Source organism: Bufo gargarizans, unplaced genomic scaffold (genome assembly GCF_014858855.1).
Source record: "Bufo gargarizans isolate SCDJY-AF-19 unplaced genomic scaffold, ASM1485885v1 fragScaff_scaffold_576_pilon, whole genome shotgun sequence".
NCBI classification, from domain to species: Eukaryota; Metazoa; Chordata; class Amphibia; order Anura; family Bufonidae; genus Bufo; species Bufo gargarizans.
The window spans coordinates 315,961-337,696 of record NW_025334140.1 but is presented as its reverse complement, the minus strand read 5'-3'; the positions used below and the strand labels follow the sequence as shown (position 1 = coordinate 337,696).

The window sequence follows — 21,736 nt, the reverse complement described above, 5'->3', positions numbered from 1 at the left end:
ATAACAGTGACCTCCACAGCGCTCCCATAACAGTGACATCCACAGTGCCCCCATAACAGTGACCTCCACAGCGCCCCCATAAAAGTGACATCCGCAGCGCCCCCATAACAGTGACATCCACAGTGCCCCCATAACAGTGACATCCACAGTGCCCACATAACAGTGACATCCACAGCACCCCCATAACAGTGACATCCACAGCGCTGCATAACAGTGACCTCCACAGCGCCCCCATAAGTGTCATCCACAGCGCCCCCATAAGTGTCATCCACAGCGCCCCCATAACAGTGACATCCACAGCGCCCCCATAACAGTGACATCCACAGCGCCCCCATAACTGACATCCACAGCGCCCCCATAAGTGACCTCCACATCGCCCCCATAACAGGGACCTCCACAGCGCCCCCATAACAGGGACCTCCACAGCGCCCCCATAACAGGGACCTCCACAGCGCCCCCATAACAGTGACATCCACATCGCCCCCATAACAGGGACCTCCACAGCGCCCCCATAACAGTGACATCCACAGCGCCCCATAACAGTGACATCCACAGTGCCCCCATAACAGTGACATCCACAGCGCCCCCATAACAGTGACATCCACAGTGCCCCCATAACAGTGACATCCACAGCGCCCCCATAACAGTGACCTCCGCAGTGCCCCCATAACAGTGACATCCGCAGTGCCCCATAACAGTGTCATCCGCAGCGCCCCCATAACAGTGACATCCGCAGTGCCCCCATAACAGTGACCTCCACAGCGCCCCCATAACAGTGACCTCCACAGCGCCCCAATAACAGTGACCTCCACAGCGCCCCCATAACAGTGACCTCCACAGCGCCCCCATAACAGTGACCTCCACAGCGCCCCCATAACAGTGACCTCCACAGCGCCCCAATAACAGTGACATCCACAGCGCCCCAATAACAGCGCCCCCATAACAGTGACATCCACAGTGCCCCCATAACAGTGACCTCCACAGCGCCCCCATAACAGTGACCTCCACAGCGCCCCCATAACAGTGACATCCACAGTGCCCCCATAACAGTGTCATCCACAGCGCCCCCATAACAGTGACATCCACAGCGCCCCCATAACAGTGACATCCACAGCGCCCCCATAACAGTGACATCCACAGCGCCCCCATAACAGTGACCTCCACAGTGCCCCCATAACAGTGACATCCACAGCGCCCCCATAACAGTGACATCCACAGCGCCCCAATAACAGCGCCCCCATAACAGTGACATCCACAGCGCCCCAATAACAGCGCCCCCATAACAGTGACCTCCACAGCGCCCCCATAACAGTGACCTCCACAGCGCCCCCATAACAGTGACATCCACAGTGCCCCCCACAGCGCCCCCATAACAGTGACATCCACAGTGCCCCCATAACAGTGACCTCCACAGTGCCCCCATAACAGTGACATCCACAGTGCCCCCATAACAGTGTCATCCACAGCGCCCCTCACAGCTTTATATATGATGATATTTATTCGCCTCCTTCTCTGTTTTACACAAATTCTGAGTTTCTTTTTGCCCACAAGTAAGATGTCTGTCCTCGAGGCGTGGGATTCTCGCGGTACTTCTCTTCAGGCCAGCTTGTAGAATACCGAGTGTCGCGTCCCACAGACATCGCGCAGTAAACCAGTGCTTACCGCTTGGTGATTTGGTGCCGTTTGTCGGGTCTGCGCTTCTGCTGAGGGCGGGGCGGGGCAAATGCAGAGGACACGCCCCTAACAATATGGCGCCTGTGAGGAGAAGGAGCCCGCGGGTTGAGAGGTAAATATTGGAAGGAAGAAGCCGGGACCCGCGTTCCTCCCCCTGAAGACGAGGGGCGGGGGCCCCGGGGGAACGGCCGACCCCCCACCTCTGACCCATAGTATTTGAGGCGTATAATGGTAGAGGCGTGACGTCACGGCTGGATGTAATCTACAGCTTGTGTCTTCTGTACGGGAAAGTTATGGGCAGAAGTTGTCACATCCTGTGTTACTGCCCCTGACAACTCGGATCGCCAGAAACTGTCCCCTGACAACTCGGATCGCCAGAAACTGTCCCCTGACAACTCGGATCGCCAGAAACTGTCCCCTGACAACTCAGATCACCAGTTACTGTCCCCCTGACAACTCGGATCGCCAGAAACTTCCCCTGAAAACTCAGATCACCAGAAACTGTCCCCTGACAACTGAGATCACCAGTTACTGTCCCCCTGACAACTCGGATCGCCAGAAACTTCCCCTGAAACTCGGATCACCAGAAACTGTCCCCTGACAACTCGGATCGCCAGAAACTGTCCCCTGACAACTCGGATCGCCAGAAACTGTCCCCTGACAACTCGGATCGCCAGAAACTGTCCCCTGACAACTCGGATCGCCAGAAACTGTCCCCTGACAACTCGGATCGCCAGAAACTTCCCCTGAAAACTCAGATCACCAGAAACTGTCCCCTGACAACTCGGATCACCAGTTACTGTCCCCTGACAACTCGGATCACCAGAAACTGTCCCCTGACAACTCGGATCGCCAGAAACTGTCCCCTGACAACTCGGATCGCCAGAAACTTCCCCTGAAAACTCGGATCACCAGAAACTGTCCCCTGACAACTCGGATCACCAGAAACTGTCCCCTGACAACTCGGATCGCCAGAAACTGTCCCCTGACAACTCGGATCGCCAGAAACTGTCCCCTGACAACTCGGATCGCCAGAAACTGTCCCCTGACAACTCGGATCGCCAGAAACTTCCCCTGAAAACTCAGATCACCAGAAACTGTCCCCTGACAACTCGGATCACCAGTTACTGTCCCCTGACAACTCGGATCACCAGTTACTGTCCCCTGACAACTCGGATCACCAGTTACTGTCCCCTGACAACTCGGATCGCCAGAAACTGTCCCCTGACAACTCGGATCGCCAGAAACTGTCCCCTGACAACTCGGATCGCCAGAAACTGTCCCCTGACAACTCGGATCGCCAGAAACTGTCCCCTGACAACTCGGATCGCCAGAAACTGTCCCCTGACAACTCGGATCGCCAGAAACTGTCCCCTGACAACTCGGATCGCCAGAAACTGTCCCCTGACAACTCGGATCGCCAGAAACTGTCCCCTGACAACTCGGATCGCCAGAAACTGTCCCCTGACAACTCGGATCGCCAGAAACTGTCCCCTGACAACTCGGATCGCCAGAAACTGTCCCCTGACAACTCAGATCACCAGTAACACAAGTAGATTAGGGGTGTGAATACTTACTCTGCACACTGATCCATGTATAAGAGATGGGGGGTGTGAATACTTACTCTGCACACTGATCCATGTATAAGAGATGGGGGTGTGAATACTTACTCTGCACACTGATCCATGTATAAGAGATGGGGGTGTGAATACTTACTCTGCACACTGATCCATGTATGCGATGGGGGTGTGAATACTTACTCTGCACACTGATCCATGTATGAGATGGGGGTGTGAATACTTACTCTGCACACTGATCCATGTATGAGATGGGGGTGTGAATACTTACTCTGCACACTGATCCATGTATGAGAGGGGGTGTGAATACTTACTCTGAACACTGATCCATGTATGAGATGGGGGTGTGAATACTTACTCTGCACACTGATCCATGTATGAGATGGGGGTGTGAATACTTACTCTGCACACTGATCCATGTATAAGAGATGGGGGGGGGGGGGTGAATACTTACTCTGCACACTGCTCCATGTATGAGATGGGGGTGTGAATACTTACTCTGCACACTGCTCCATGTATGAGATGGGGGTGTGAATACTTACTCTGCACACTGATCCATGTATAAGAGATGGGGGTGTGAATACTTACTCTGCACACTGATCCATGTATAAGAGATGGGGGGGGGGTGAATACTTACTCTGCACACTGATCCATGTATAAGAGATGGGGGGGGGGGTGAATACTTACTCTGCACACTGATCCATGTATAAGAGATGGGGGGGAATACTTACTCTGGACACTGATCCATGTATGAGATGGGGGTGTGAATACTTACTCTGGACACTGATCCATGTATGAGATGGGGTGTGAATACTTACTCTGCACACTGATCCATGTATGAGATGGGGGTGTGTGGATACTTACTCTGCACACTGATCCATGTATAAGAGATGGGGGTGTGAATACTTACTCTGCACACTGATCCATGTATAAGAGATGGGGGTGTGAATACTTACTCTGCACACTGATCCATGTATAAGAGATGGGGGTGTGAATACTTACTCTGCACACTGATCCATGTATAAGAGATGGGGGGGTGAATACTTACTCTGCACACTGATCCATGTATAAGAGATGGGGGGGTGAATACTTACTCTGCACACTGATCCATGTATAAGAGATGGGGGTGTGAATACTTACTCTGCACACTGATCCATGTATAAGAGATGGGGGGGTGAATACTTACTCTGCACACTGATCCATGTATAAGAGATGGGGGGGTGAATACTTACTCTGCACACTGATCCATGTATAAGAGATGGGGGGGGTGAATACTTACTCTGCACACTGATCCATGTATAAGAGATGGGGGGGTGAATACTTACTCTGCACACTGATCCATGTATAAGAGATGGGGGGGGTGAATACTTACTCTGCACACTGCTCCATGTATGAGATGGGGGTGTGAATACTTACTCTGCACACTGATCCATGTATAAGAGATGGGGGGGGGGTGAATACTTACTCTGCACACTGCTCCATGTATGAGATGGGGGTGTGAATACTTACTCTGCACACTGCTCCATGTATGAGATGGGGGTGTGAATACTTACTCTGCACACTGATCCATGTATAAGAGATGGGGGTGTGAATACTTACTCTGCACACTGATCCATGTATAAGAGATGGGGGGGGGGTGAATACTTACTCTGCACACTGATCCATGTATAAGAGATGGGGGGGGGGGTGAATACTTACTCTGCACACTGATCCATGTATAAGAGATGGGGGGGAATACTTACTCTGCACACTGATCCATGTATGAGATGGGGGTGTGAATACTTACTCTGGACACTGATCCATGTATGAGATGGGGGTGTGAATACTTACTCTGCACACTGATCCATGTATGAGATGGGGGTGTGAATACTTACTCTGCACACTGATCCATGTATGAGATGGGGGTGTGTGGATACTTACTCTGCACACTGATCCATGTATAAGAGATGGGGGTGTGAATACTTACTCTGCACACTGATCCATGTATAAGAGATGGGGGGTGTGAATACTTACTCTGCACACTGATCCATGTATAAGAGATGGGGGGGTGAATACTTACTCTGCACACTGATCCATGTATAAGAGATGGGGGGTGAATACTTACTCTGCACACTGATCCATGTATAAGAGATGGGGGGTATGAATACTTACTCTGCACACTGATCCATGTATAAGAGATGGGGGGGTGAATACTTACTCTGCACACTGATCCATGTATAAGAGATGGGGGGTGAATACTTACTCTGCACACTGATCCATGTATAAGAGATGGGGGGGTGAATACTTACTCTGCACACTGATCCATGTATAAGAGATGGGGGGGTGAATACCTTACTCTGCACACTGATCCATGTATAAGAGATGGGGGGTGGGGGGTGAATACTTACTCTGCACACTGCTCCATGTATGAGATGGGGGTGTGAATACTTACTCTGCACACTGCTCCATGTATGAGATGGGGGTGTGAATACTTACTCTGCACACTGATCCGTGTATGAGATGGGGGGGGGTGAATACTTACTCTGCACACTGATCCATGTATAAGAGATGGGGGGGGGGTGAATACTTACTCTGCACACTGATCCATGTATAAGAGATGGGGGGTGTGAATACTTACTCTGCACACTGATCCATGTATAAGAGATGGGGGTGTGAATACTTACTCTGCACACTGATCCATGTATAAGAGATGGGGGTGTGAATACTTACTCTGCACACTGATCCATGTATGAGATGGGGGTGTGAATACTTACTCTGCACACTGATCCATGTATAAGAGATGGGGGTGTGAATACTTACTCCGCACACTGATCTATGTATGAGAGATGGGGGTGTGAATACTTACTCTGCACACTGATCCATGTATAAGAGATGGGGGTGTGAATACTTACTCTGCACACTGATCCATGTATAAGAGATGGGGGTGAATACTTACTCTGCACACTGATCCATGTATAAGAGATGGGGGGGGGGGGGGTGAATACTTACTCTGCACACTGATCCATGTATAAGAGATGGGGGTGTGAATACTTACTCTGCACACTGATCCATGTATAAGAGATGGGGGGGTGAATACTTACTCTGCACACTGATCCATGTATAAGAGATGGGGGGGGGGGTGAATACTTACTCTGCACACTGATCCATGTATGAGATGGGGGGGGGGGGGGGGGGGTGAATACTTACTGTGCACACTGATCCATGTATGAGATGGGGGTGTGTGGATACTTACTCTGCACACTGATCCATGTATAAGAGATGGGGGGGTGAATACTTACTCTGCACACTGATCCATGTATAAGAGATGGGGGGGTGAATACTTACTCTGCACACTGATCTATGTATGAGAGATGGGGGTGTGAATACTTACTCTGCACACTGATCCATGTATGAGATGGGGGTGTGAATACTTACTCTGCACACTGATCCATGTATGCGATGGGGGTGTGAATACTTACTCTGCACACTGATCCATGTATGAGATGGGGGGGGGGGTGAATACTTACTCTGCACACTGATCCATGTATGAGATGGGGGGGGGTGAATACTTACTCTGCACACTGATCCATGTATAAGAGATGGGGGTGTGAATACTTACTCTGCACACTGATCCATGTATAAGAGATGGGGGGGTGAATACTTACTCTGCACACTGATCCATGTATAAGAGATGGGGGGGGGGGGGTGAATACTTACTCTGCACACTGATCCATGTATGAGATGGGGGTGTGTGGATACTTACTCTGCACACTGATCCATGTATGAGATGGGGGTGTGAATACTTACTCTGCACACTGATCCATGTATGAGATGGGGGGGGGGGGGGTGAATACTTACTCTGCACACTGATCCATGTATGAGATGGGGGTGTGTGGATACTTACTCTGCACACTGATCCATGTATAAGAGATGGGGGTGTGAATACTTACTCTGCACACTGATCCATGTATAAGAGATGGGGGGGGTGAATACTTACTCTGCACACTGATCCATGTATAAGAGATGGGGGTGTGAATACTTACTCTGCACACTGATCTATGTATAAGATATAGGGGTATGAATACTTACTCTGCCCACTGATCCATGTATGTCTGCCTCCCCAGGTGCTGCATATAGGACGTGTCCTCCTGTACGTTGATGGGCATGACGCTGTTTCGGTGAGTGCACGCCCCTGATTGTGATGAGCCGCGCAATTCTCTAATGAGTATGTACATTTCATTTTGTGGTCACATGACTCAGTAGGCGAGGCCTAATTGTAGGCAGGAAGGGTTCTCTGCCTCACCTGGGTGACAGCCCCGGCCACACCTCATCTCTGCATCACCTGGGTTACAGCTCCGCCCACACCTCATCTTCTCTGCATCACCTGGGTGACAGCCCCGCCCATGCCTCATTTTCTCCGCCTCACCTGGGTGACAGCTCCGCCCACAGCTTATCTTCTCTTCTGCATCACCTGGGTGACAGCTCCACCCACACCTAATCTTCTGCATCACCTGGGTTACAGCCCCGCCCACACCTCATATTCTCTGCATCACCTGGGTGACAGCTCCACCCACACCTCATCTTCTCTGCATCACCTGGGTTACAGCCCTGACAACACCTCATCTTCTCTGCATCACCTGGGTGACAGCTCCACCCACACCTCATCTTCTCTGCATCACCTGGGTGACAGCTCCACCCACACCTCATCTTCTCTGCATCACCTGGGTGACAGCTCCACCCACACCTCATCTTCTCTGCATCACCTGGGTGACAGCCCCGCCCACACCTCATCTTCTCTGCATCACCTGGGTGACAGCTCCACCCACACCTCATCTTCTCTGCATCACCTGGGTGACAGCCCCGCCCACACCTCATCTTCTCTGCATCACCTGGGTTACAGCCCCGCCCACACCACATCTCTGCATCACCTGGGTTACAGCTCCACCCACAACTCATCTTCTCTGCATCACCTGGGTTACAGCCCTGCCAACACCTCATCTTCTCTGCATCACCTGGGTGACAGCTCCACCCACACCTCATCTCTGCATCACCTGGGTTACAGCCCCGCCAACACCTCATCTTCTCTGCATCACCTGGGTGACAGCTCCACCCACACCTCATCTTCTCTGCATCACCTGGGTGACAGCCCCGCCCCCACACCACATCTCTGCATCACCTGGGTTACAGCCCCGCCCACACCTCATCTTCTCTGCTTCACCTGGGTGACAGCTCCACCCACACCTCATCTCTGCATCACCTGGGTTACAGCCCCGCCCACACCTCATCTCTGCATCACCTGGGTGACAGCTCCACCCACACCTCATCTTCTCTGCATCACCTGGGTTACAGCCCCGCCCACACCACATCTCTGCATCACCTGGGTGACAGCTCCGCCCACACCACATCTCTGCATCACCTGGGTGACAGCTCCGCCCACACCTCATCTTCTCTGCATCACCTGGGTGACAGCTCCGCCCACACCTCATCTTCTCTGCATCACCTGGGTGACAGCTCCACCCACACCTCATCTTCTCTGCATCACCTGGGTTACAGCCCCGCCCACACCACATCTCTGCATCACCTGGGTGACAGCTCCACCCACACCTCATCTCTGCATCACCTGGGTTACAGCCCCGCCCACACCTCATCTTCTCTGCATCACCTGGGTGACAGCTCCACCCACACCTCATCTTCTCTGCATCACCTGGGTGACAGCTCCACCCACACCTCATCTTCTCTGCATCACCTGGGTTACAGCCCCGCCCACACCTCATCTTCTCTGCATCACCTGGGTGACAGCTCCACCCACACCTCATCTTCTCTGCATCACCTGGGTTACAGCCCCGCCCACACCACATCTCTGCATCACCTGGGTTACAGCCCGGCCCACACCACATCTCTGCATCACCTGGGTGACAGCTCTGCCCACACCTCATCTTCTCTGCATCACCTGGGTGACAGCTCTGCCCACACCTCATCTTCTCTGCATCACCTGGGTTACAGCCCCGCCCACACCACATCTCTGCATCACCTGGGTTACAGCCCCGCCCACACCACATCTCTGCATCACCTGGGTTACAGCCCCGCCCACACCACATCTCTGCATCACCTGGGTTACAGCCCCGCCCACACCTCATATTCTCTGCATCACCTGGGTTACAGCCCCGCCCACACCTCATATTCTCTGCATCACCTGGGTTACAGCCATGCCCACACCTCATCTTCTCTGCATCACCTGGGTGACAGCTCCACCCACACCTCATCTTCTCTGCATCACCTGGGTGACAGCCCCGCCCACACCTCATATTCTCTGCATTATCTGGGTTACAGCCCCGCCCACACCTCATCTTCTCTGCATCACCTGGGTTACAGCCCTGCCCACACCTCATCTTCTCTGCATCACCTGGGTTACAGCCCCCCCCACACCTCATCTCTGCATCACCTGGGTGACAGCTCCGCCCACACCTCATCTTCTCCTCTGCATCACCTGGGTGACAGCTCCGCCCACACCTCATCTTTTACTCTGCATCACCTGGGTGACAGCTCCGCCCGCATTTCATCTTCTCTGCCTCATCCAGACGGACTCGTAAAAAGGTCCTCCTCGCGCAGCATGCACACAGTGGGCTACCTGACAGGAAACAGGACGGACTCATAGAAAGGGCCTCGTGCAGCATGCACACAGTGGGCTACCTGACAGGAAACAGGACGGACTCATAGAAAGGGCCTCGCGCAGCATGCACACAGTGGGCTACCTGACAGGAAACAGGACGGACTCATAGAAAGGGCCTCGCGCAGCATGCACACAGTGAGCTACCTGACAGGAAACAGGACGGACTCATAGAAAGGGCCTCGTGCAGCATGCACACAGTGGGCTACCTGACAGGAAACAGGACGGACTCATAGAAAGGGCCTCGTGCAGCATGCACACAGTGGGCTACCTGACAGGAAGCAGGACGGACTCATAGAAAGGGCCTCGTGCAGCATGCACACAGTGGGCTACCTGACAGGAAACAGGACGGACTCATAGAAAGGGCCTCGTGCAGCATGCACACAGTGGGCTACCTGACAGGAAGCAGGACGGACTCATAGAAAGGGCCTCGCGCAGCATGCACACAGTGGGCTACCCGACAGGAAACAGGACGGACTCATAGAAAGGGCCTCGCGCAGCATGCACACAGTGGGCTACCTGACAGGAAACAGGACGGACTCATAGAAAGGGCCTCGCGCAGCATGCACACAGTGGGCTACCTGACAGGAAGCAGGACGGACTCATAGAAAGGGCCTCGCGCAGCATGCACACAGTGGGCTACCTGACAGGAAACAGGACGGACTCATAGAAAGGGCCTCGTGCAGCATGCACACAGTGGGCTACCTGACAGGAAACAGGACGGACTCATAGAAAGGGCCTCGTGCAGCATGCACACAGTGGGCTACCTGACAGGAAACAGGACGGACTCATAGAAAGGGCCTCGCGCAGCATGCACACAGTGAGCTACCTGACAGGAAACAGGACGGACTCATAGAAAGGGCCTCGTGCAGCATGCACACAGTGGGCTACCTGACAGGAAACAGGACGGACTCATAGAAAGGGCCTCGAGCAGCATGCACACAGTGGGCTACCTGACAGGAAGCAGGACGGACTCATAGAAAGGGCCTCGTGCAGCATGCACACAGTGGGCTACCTGACAGGAAACAGGACGGACTCATAGAAAGGGCCTCGTGCAGCATGCACACAGTGGGCTACCTGACAGGAAGCAGGACTGACTCATAGAAAGGGCCTCGTGCAGCATGCACACAGTGGGCTACCCGACAGGAAACAGGACGGACTCATAGAAAGGGCCTCGCGCAGCATGCACACAGTGGGCTACCTGACAGGAAACAGGACGGACTCATAGAAAGGGCCTCGCGCAGCATGCACACAGTGGGCTACCTGACAGGAAACAGGACTGACTCATAGAAAGGGCCTCACGCAGCATGCACACAGTGGGCTACCTGACAGGAAACAGGACGGACTCATAGAAAGGGCCTCGCGCAGCATGCACACAGTGGGCTACCTGACAGGAAACAGGACGGACTCATAGAAAGGGCCTCGCGCAGCATGCACACAGTGAGCTACCTGACAGGAAACAGGACGGACTCATAGAAAGGGCCTCGTGCAGCATGCACACAGTGGGCTACCTGACAGGAAGCAGGACGGACTCATAGAAAGGGCCTCGCGCAGCATGCACACAGTGGGCTACCTGACAGGAAACAGGACGGACTCATAGAAAGGGCCTCGCGCAGCATGCACACAGTGGGCTACCTGACAGGAAACAGGACGGACTCATAGAAAGGGCCTCGCGCAGCATGCACACAGTGAGCTACCTGACAGGAAACAGGACGGACTCATAGAAAGGGCCTCGTGCAGCATGCACACAGTGGGCTACCTGACAGGAAGCAGGACGGACTCATAGAAAGGGCCTCGCGCAGCATGCACACAGTGGGCTACCTGACAGGAAACAGGACGGACTCATAGAAAGGGCCTCGCGCAGCATGCACACAGTGGGCTACCTGACAGGAAACAGGACGGACTCATAGAAAGGGCCTCGCGCAGCATGCACACAGTGAGCTACCTGACAGGAAACAGGACGGACTAATAGAAAGGGCCTCGTGCAGCATGCACACAGTGGGCTACCTGACAGGAAACAGGACGGACTCATAGAAAGGGCCTCGTGCAGCATGCACACAGTGGGCTACCTGACAGGAAGCAGGACTGACTCATAGAAAGGGCCTCGTGCAGCATGCACACAGTGAGCTACCTGACAGGAAACAGGACGGACTCATAGAAAGGGCCTCGCGCAGCATGCACACAGTGAGCTACCTGACAGGAAACAGGACGGACTCATAGAAAGGGCCTCGCGCAGCATGCACACAGTGGGCTACCTGACAGGAAACAGGACGGACTCATAGAAAGGGCCTCGCGCAGCATGCACACAGTGGGCTACCTGACAGGAAACAGGACGGACTCATAGAAAGGGCCTCGCGCAGCATGCACACAGTGAGCTACCTGACAGGAAACAGGACGGACTCATAGAAAGGGCCTCGCGCAGCATGCACACAGTGGGCTACCTGACAGGAAACAGGACGGACTCATAGAAAGGGCCTCGCGCAGCATGCACACAGTGGGCTACCTGACAGGAAACAGGACGGACTAATAGAAAGGGCCTCGCGCAGCATGCACACAGTGGGCTACCTGACAGGAAACAGGACGGACTCATAGAAAGGGCCTCGCGCAGCATGCACACAGTGAGCTACCTGACAGGAAACAGGACGGACTCATAGAAAGGGCCTCGCGCAGCATGCACACAGTGGGCTACCTGACAGGAAACAGGACGGACTAATAGAAAGGGCCTCGCGCAGCATGCACACAGTGGGCTACCTGACAGGAAACAGGACGGACTCATAGAAAGGGCCTCGCGCAGCATGCACACAGTGGGCTACCTGACAGGAAGCAGGACGGACTCATAGAAAGGGTCTCGTGCAGCATGCACACAGTGGGCTACCTGACAGGAAACAGGACTGACTCATAGAAAGGGCCTCGTTCAGCATGCACACAGTGGGCTACCTGACAGGAAACAGGACGGACTCATAGAAAGGGCCTCGCGCAGCATGCACACAGTGGGCTACCTGACAGGAAACAGGACGGACTCATAGAAAGGGCCTCGCGCAGCATGCACACAGTGGGCTACCTGACAGGAAACAGGACGGACTCATAGAAAGGTCCTCCTCGCGCAGCATGCACACAGTGGGCTACCTGACAGGAAGCAGGACTGACTCATAGAAAGGGCCTCGTTCAGCATGCACACAGTGGGCTACCTGACAGGAAACAGGACGGACTCATAGAAAGGGCCTCGCGCAGCATGCACACAGTGGGCTACCTGACAGGAAACAGGACGGACTCATAGAAAGGGCCTCATGCAGCATGCACACAGTGGGCTACCTGACAGGAAACAGGACGGACTAATAGAACGGGCCTCGCGCAGCATGCACACAGTGGGCTACCTGACAGGAAACAGGACGGACTAATAGAAAGGGCCTCGTGCAGCATGCACACAGTGGGCTACCTGACAGGAAACAGGACGGACTCATAGAAAGGGCCTCGTGCAGCATGCACACAGTGGGCTACCTGACAGGAAACAGGACGGACTCATAGAAAGGTCCTCCTCGCGCAGCATGCACACAGTGGGCTACCTGACAGGAAGCAGGACGGACTCATAGAAAGGGCCTCGTGCAGCATGCACACAGTGGGCTACCTGACAGGAAGCAGGACGGACTCATAGAAAGGGTCTCGTGCAGCATGCACACAGTGGGCTACCTGACAGGAAACAGGACTGACTCATAGAAAGGGCCTCGTGCAGCATGCACACAGTGGGCTACCTGACAGGAAACAGGACAGACTCATAGAAAGGGCCTCGTGCAGCATGCACACAGTGGGCTACCTGACAGGAAGCAGGACTGACTCATAGAAAGGGCCTCGCGCAGCATGCACACAGTGGGCTACCTGACAGGAAGCAGGACAGACTAATAGAAAGGGCCTCGCGCAGCATGCACACAGTGGGCTACCTGACAGGAAACAGGACGGACTCATAGAAAGGGCCTCGTGCAGCATGCACACAGTGGGCTACCTGACAGGAAACAGGACAGACTCATAGAAAGGGCCTCGTGCAGCATGCACACAGTGAGCTACCTGACAGGAAACAGGACTGACTAATAGAAAGGGCCTCGTGCAGCATGCACACAGTGGGCTACCTGACAGGAAACAGGACGGACTCATAGAAAGGGCCTCGTGCAGCATGCACACAGTGGGCTACCTGACAGGAAGCAGGACTGACTCATAGAAAGGGCCTCGTGCAGCATGCACACAGTGAGCTACCTGACAGGAAACAGGACGGACTCATAGAAAGGGCCTCGCGCAGCATGCACACAGTGGGCTACCTGACAGGAAACAGGACGGACTAATAGAACGGGCCTCGTGCAGCATGCACACAGTGGGCTACCTGACAGGAAACAGGACGGACTCATAGAAAGGGCCTCGCGCAGCATGCACACAGTGGGCTACCTGACAGGAAACAGGACGGACTCATAGAAAGGGCCTCGTGCAGCATGCACACAGTGGGCTACCTGACAGGAAACAGGACAGACTAATAGAAAGGGCCTCGCGCAGCATGCACACAGTGGGCTACCTGACAGGAAACAGGACAGACTAATAGAAAGGGCCTCGTGCAGCATGCACACAGTGGGCTACCTGACAGGAAACAGGACGGACTCATAGAAAGGGCCTCGTGCAGCATGCACACAGTGGGCTACCTGACAGGAAGCAGGACGGACTAATAGAAAGGGCCTCGTGCAGCATGCACACAGTGGGCTACCTGACAGGAAACAGGACGGACTCATAGAAAGGGCCTCGTGCAGCATGCACACAGTGGGCTACCTGACAGGAAACAGGACGGACTCATAGAAAGGGCCTCGCGCAGCATGCACACAGTGGGCTACCTGACAGGAAACAGGACAGACTAATAGAAAGGGCCTCGCGCAGCATGCACACAGTGGGCTACCTGACAGGAAACAGGACGGACTCATAGAAAGGGCCTCGTGCAGCATGCACACAGTGGGCTACCTGACAGGAAACAGGACAGACTCATAGAAAGGGCCTCGCGCAGCATGCACACAGTGGGCTACCTGACAGGAAGCAGGACTGACTCATAGAAAGGGCCTCGTGCAGCATGCACACAGTGAGCTACCTGACAGGAAACAGGACAGACTAATAGAAAGGGCCTCGCGCAGCATGCACACAGTGGGCTACCTGACAGGAAACAGGACGGACTCATAGAAAGGGCCTCGTGCAGCATGCACACAGTGGGCTACCTGACAGGAAGCAGGACTGACTCATAGAAAGGGCCTCGTGCAGCATGCACACAGTGGGCTACCCGACAGGAAACAGGACTGACTCATAGAAAGGGCCTCGCGCAGCATGCACACAGTGGGCTACCTGACAGGAAACAGGACGGACTCATAGAAAGGGCCTCGCGCAGCATGCACACAGTGGGCTACCTGACAGGAAACAGGACGGACTCATAGAAAGGGCCTCGCGCAGCATGCACACAGTGAGCTACCTGACAGGAAACAGGACGGACTCATAGAAAGGGCCTCGCGCAGCATGCACACAGTGGGCTACCTGACAGGAAACAGGACGGACTCATAGAAAGGGCCTCGCGCAGCATGCACACAGTGGGCTACCTGACAGGAAGCAGGACGGACTCATAGAAAGGGCCTCGTGCAGCATGCACACAGTGGGCTACCTGACAGGAAACAGGACGGACTCATAGAAAGGGCCTCGTGCAGCATGCACACAGTGGGCTACCTGACAGGAAGCAGGACTGACTCATAGAAAGGGCCTCGTGCAGCATGCACACAGTGGGCTACCCGACAGGAAACAGGACGGACTCATAGAAAGGGCCTCGCGCAGCATGCACACAGTGGGCTACCTGACAGGAAACAGGACGGACTCATAGAAAGGGCCTCGCGCAGCATGCACACAGTGGGCTACCTGACAGGAAACAGGACGGACTCATAGAAAGGGCCTCGCGCAGCATGCACACAGTGGGCTACCTGACAGGAAACAGGACGGACTCATAGAAAGGGCCTCGCGCAGCATGCACACAGTGGGCTACCTGACAGGAAGCAGGACGGACTCATAGAAAGGTCCTTGTGCAGCATGCACACAGTGGGCTACCTGACAGGAAACAGGACGGACTAATAGAAAGGTCCTCCTCGCGCAGCATGCACACAGTGGGCTACCTGACAGGAAACAGGACGGACTCATAGAAAGGGCCTCGCGCAGCATGCACACAGTGAGCTACCTGACAGGAAACAGGACGGACTCATAGAAAGGGCCTCGTGCAGCATGCACACAGTGGGCTACCTGACAGGAAGCAGGACGGACTCATAGAAAGGGCCTCGCGCAGCATGCACACAGTGGGCTACCTGACAGGAAACAGGACGGACTCATAGAAAGGGCCTCGCGCAGCATGCACACAGTGGGCTACCTGACAGGAAACAGGACGGACTCATAGAAAGGGCCTCGCGCAGCATGCACACAGTGGGCTACCTGACAGGAAACAGGACGGACTCATAGAAAGGGCCTCGCGCAGCATGCACACAGTGGGCTACCTGACAGGAAACAGGACGGACTCATAGAAAGGGCCTCGCGCAGCATGCACACAGTGGGCTACCTGACAGGAAACAGGACGGACTCATAGAAAGGGCCTCGCGCAGCATGCACACAGTGAGCTACCTGACAGGAAGCAGGACGGACTCATAGAAAGGGCCTCGCGCAGCATGCACACAGTGGGCTACATGACAGGACGGACTCATAGAAAGGGCCTCGCGCAGCATGCACACAGTGAGCTACCTGACAGGAAACAGGACGGACTCATAGAAAGGGCCTCGCGCAGCATGCACACAGTGGGCTACCTGACAGGAAACAGGACGGACTCATAGAAAGGGCCTCGTGCAGCATGCACACAGTGGGCTACCTGACAGGAAACAGGACGGACTCATAGAAAGGGCCTCGCGCAGCATGCACACAGTGGGCTACCTGACAGGAAACAGGACGGACTCATAGAAAGGGCCTCGCGCAGCATGCACACAGTGGGCTACCTGACAGGAAACAGGACGGACTCATAGAAAGGGCCTCGTGCAGCATGCACACAGTGGGCTACCTGACAGGAAACAGGACTGACTCATAGAAAGGGCCTCGTGCAGCATGCACACAGTGGGCTACCTGACAGGAAGCAGGACGGACTCATAGAAAGGGCCTCGCGCAGCATGCACACAGTGGGCTACCTGACAGGAAACAGGACAGACTCATAGAAAGGGCCTCGCGCAGCATGCACACAGTGGGCTACCTGACAGGAAACAGGACGGACTCATAGAAAGGGCCTCGTGCAGCATGCACACAGTGGGCTACCTGACAGGAAGCAGGACGGACTCATAGAAAGGGCCTCGCGCAGCATGCACACAGTGGGCTACCTGACAGGAAGCAGGACGGACTAATAGAAAGGTCCTCCTCGCGCAGCATGCACACAGTGGGCTACCTGACAGGAAGCAGGACGGACTCATAGAAAGGGCCTCGTGCAGCATGCACACAGTGGGCTACCTGACAGGAAGCAGGACAGACTAATAGAAAGGGCCGCAGTCACTATTGACGGCATGGATCAGAGTTATCCACCCATACAATCAGTGCCAAGCTTCGGTGGAGATCTGGAGCAGTGTTTCAGCGCAGCCTCTTCAGTCCCTGTTGCCGGCACCTGGATAAATGGGCTGGACAGAGTGCCCGGTCCCACTGCATTAGTTTACATGCTCTGTCCCAACCACCATGCGAGGAGAGAGTCGAAAACCCCATGTCCAGAATCCTCCTGCACCACATGATAGGTCATGTGACTGCCGATCCCCCTGCAGCCATTGTAGCGCCCTACAAGGGAACGTTGTGAATTTCTGTCTACAGTGCATGCTCTAGGGAGTCTGCTTTGCAATGTAAAGTATGGGGGTTTATCCTCATGTCATGTGTAGGCTAGCTGTCGCAGCATGGTATAAAGTGCTCTGGGGTGAGGGTGTCTGTGACCGGTCGTGTCTTCTCTCCCCCAGCCTGGACCTTCTGTAAACTTATGGAGAAGAAGGATTTTGAGACATGGCTTGAGAACCTCTCAGCATCTTTCTTCAGCCTCACCGACCTGCAGAAGAATGAGACCCTGGATCACCTGATCAGCCTGAGCGGAGCCGCGCAGCTGCGTCATCTGTCCAATAACCTGGAGACGCTGCTCAAGCGCGATTTCCTCAAGCTTCTTCCCCTGGAACTCAGCTTCTACCTGCTGAAATGGCTGGACCCCCAGACACTGCTCACCTGCTGCCTGGTGTCCAAGCAGTGGAACAAGGTGATCAGCGCCTGCACTGAGGTGTGGCAGGGGGCATGCCGCAGCCTGGGCTGGCAGATAGACGAGGCTGTGCAGGACACCCTGCACTGGAAGAAGGTCTACCTGAAGGCCGTGTTACGGATGAAGCAGCTGGCCGGCCATGAAGCCTTCCAGACGGCGTCACTTATCGGACACAGCGCCAGAGTTTATGCACTTTATTATAAGGATGGTCTCCTATGTACAGGTATGTGGTGGGCAGGATGGGGCCCCAGTGATGACACAATATTAGAGGCCACCTGGGGGCACCTAGCATTCACGGAGTGGTATGGGGGGCTCAGAACACACTGTGAGGAGTGCCACTGATCCCTGGCTTCCCCCATTCTCAGTTATGATAGTTTGAGGTCTCCCCGGTAGAGCCTCCGTCACCTGCTGCTCCTGACGTTTGGCCTCATTGTGCCGCAGGTTCGGACGACTTGTCTGCGAAGCTGTGGGATGTGAGCACCGGCCAGTGCGTCTACGGCATCCAGACTCACACCTGCGCTGCCGTCACATTCGATGAAGGAAAACTCGTAACTGGCTCATTCGATAACACTGTGGCCTGCTGGGACTGGAGCTCAGGGGCCCGAACACAGCACTTCCGGGGCCACACTGGAGCAGGTAAGATGCCGCTGACCAGGAATTTGGCATGCATAACCTGCTAACCTTCTCTTATTAGCCTTGGCGTTTGGCCCCATCATGTTCTGCCCCCGGCCCCGCTGTCCTCCTTCTGCATCTCAGTGTTCACACTCAATGGGGCTGATTTACTGGTGAGGGGCCTTACATAGCAAGAAACATGGCTTCAGTTGGCAATGGGGCGCAAAGGGTTAAATCTGCCTGTCACTAAGTTTTCAACAGAATCAGTAAATCTGCTCCACAGTATGTGAGAAGTCAGAACCAGCCCAGAAAATGAACGGAGCAAGGACCCTTCTGGCCCTCAGGTGCGGCCATTGACATTTCCACGTGTGAGTGCACAGGGCAGGAAGAGGCCAGTCCCCTGGAGAGGATGACGAGGGACGTTGCTGTGGCTGGCTCTAGGGTCCTGTCAGCTTGCCGTCTCCACTCTGCTACATCAGTCGCTCTTTTCTTCTTCAGTCTTTAGTGTGGACTACAATGACGAGCTGGATCTACTGGTCAGCGGCTCGGCAGACAACACTGTAAAAATCTGGGCCTTATCTTCAGGAACATGCTTGAATACACTCACCGGTCACACTGAGTGGGTGACAAAGGTAGGTGGCTTTGGCCTGGGATGAGATATAAAGACATGGTCCTTTTCCTGGCAGTGACGTGTGTGTCCTCTGCTCTCATAGGTCGTCCTAGAGAAATGTGCAGTGAAGTCGGTCCTACACAGCCCTGGAGATTACATCCTACTGAGTGCGGACAAGTATGAGATTAAGGTAATGGTCCTAGAACTGCAGAGACAGATACCGTCCTCCTGACTAAAGTGACAGAGGAGTTATAAAGGCAGCAGGGTGAGATCTGAGCCAGCGCGGGGGGCTCTGACAGGCTGCAGAGACAGATACCGTCCTCCTGACTGTGTGCGGGGGACATGGTACTGTTATAGAAGTGACAGAGGATTTATAAAGGCAGCAGGGTGAGATCTCAGCCAGCGTGGGGGGCTCTGACAGGCTGCAGAGACAGATACCGTCCTCCTGACTGTGTGCGGGGACATGGTACTGTTATAGAAGTGACAGAGGATTTATAAAGGCAGCAGGGTGAGATCTCAGCCAGCGCGGGGGGCTCTGACAGGCTGCAGAGACAGATACCGTCCTCCTGACTGTGTGCGGGGACATGGTACTGTTATAGAAGTGACAGAGGATTTATAAAGGCAGCAGGGTGAGATCTCAGCCAGCGCGGGGGGCTCTGACAGGCTGCAGAGACAGATACCGTCCTCCTGACTGTGTGCGGGGGACATGGTACTGTTATAGAAGTGACAGAGGATTTATAAAGGCAGCAGGGTGAGATCTCAGCCAGCGCGGGGGGCTCTGACAGGCTGCAGAGACAGATACCGTCCTCCTGACTGTGTGCGGGGGACATGGTACTGTTATAGAAGTGACAGAGGATTTATAAAGGCAGCAGGGTGAGATCTCAGCCAGCGCGGGGGGCTCTGACAGGCTGCAGAGACAGATACCGTCCTCCTGACTGTGTGCGGGGGACATGGTACTGTTATAGAAGTGACAGAGGATTTATAAAGGCAGCAGGGTGAGATCTCAGCCAGCGCGGGGGGCTCTGACAGGCTGCAGAGACAGATACCGTCCTCCTGACTGTGTGCGGGGGACATGGTACTGTTATAGAAGTGACAGAGGATTTATAAAGGCAGCAGGGTGAGATCTCAGCCAGCGCGGGGGGCTCTGACAGGCTGCAGAGACAGATACCGTCCTCCTGACTGTGTGCGGGGGACATGGTACTGTTATAGAAGTGACAGAGGATTTATAAAGGCAGCAGGGTGAGATCTCAGCCAGCGCGGGGGGCTCTGACAGGCTGCAGAGACAGATACCGTCCTCCTGACTGTGTGCGGGGGACATGGTACTGTTATAGAAGTGACAGAGGATTTATAAAGGCAGCAGGGTGAGATCTCAGCCAGCGCGGGGGGCTCTGACAGGCTGCAGAGACAGATACCGTCCTCCTGACTGTGTGCGGGGGACATGGTACTGTTATAGAAGTGACAGAGGATTTATAAAGGCAGCAGGGTGAGATCTCAGCCAGCGCGGGGGGCTCTGACAGGCTGCAGAGACAGATACCGTCCTCCTGACTGTGTGCGGGGGACATGGTACTGTTATAGAAGTGACAGAGGATTTATAAAGGCAGCAGGGTGAGATCTCAGCCAGCGCGGGGGGCTCTGACAGGCTGCAGAGACAGATACCGTCCTCCTGACTGTGTGCGGGGGACATGGTACTGTTATAGAAGTGACAGAGGATTTATAAAGGCAGCAGGGTGAGATCTCAGCCAGCGCGGGGGGCTCTGACAGGCTGCAGAGACAGATACCGTCCTCCTGACTGTGTGCGGGGGACATGGTACTGTTATAGAAGTGACAGAGGATTTATAAAGGCAGCAGGGTGAGATCTCAGCCAGCGCGGGGGGCTCTGACAGGCTGCAGAGACAGATACCGTCCTCCTGACTGTGTGCGGGGGACATGGTACTGTTATAGAAGTGACAGAGGATTTATAAAGGCAGCAGGGTGAGATCTCAGCCAGCGCGGGGGGCTCTGACAGGCTGCAGAGACAGATACCGTCCTCCTGACTGTGTGCGGGGGACATGGTACTGTTATAGAAGTGACAGAGGATTTATAAAGGCAGCAGGGTGAGATCTCAGCCAGCGCGGGGGGCTCTGACAGGCTGCAGAGACAGATACCGTCCTCCTGACTGTGTGCGGGGGACATGGTACTGTTATAGAAGTGACAGAGGATTTATAAAGGCAGCAGGGTGAGATCTCAGCCAGCGCGGGGGGCTCTGACAGGCTGCAGAGACAGATACCGTCCTCCTGACTGTGTGCGGGGGACATGGTACTGTTATAGAAGTG

General features: G+C 54.5%; 1 protein-coding gene across 1 annotated transcript in view; it reads left to right on the top strand.

Annotated features, from left to right (window-relative positions):
• The first annotated feature begins 1,700 nt into the window (after nucleotides 1–1,700).
• The window catches only part of FBXW2 (F-box and WD repeat domain containing 2), a 33,084-nt gene continuing 13,048 nt past the window's right edge, over nucleotides 1,701–21,736 (top strand). The window contains exons 1-6 of the mRNA XM_044273298.1: nucleotides 1,701–1,786; nucleotides 7,355–7,408; nucleotides 17,916–18,425; nucleotides 18,644–18,838; nucleotides 19,313–19,446; nucleotides 19,528–19,614. Of these exons, the coding sequence (XP_044129233.1) occupies nucleotides 17,936–18,425; nucleotides 18,644–18,838; nucleotides 19,313–19,446; nucleotides 19,528–19,614 (906 nt within the window). The 5' untranslated portion in view covers nucleotides 1,701–1,786; nucleotides 7,355–7,408; nucleotides 17,916–17,935. The remainder of the gene's footprint in view (nucleotides 1,787–7,354; nucleotides 7,409–17,915; nucleotides 18,426–18,643; nucleotides 18,839–19,312; nucleotides 19,447–19,527; nucleotides 19,615–21,736) is intronic.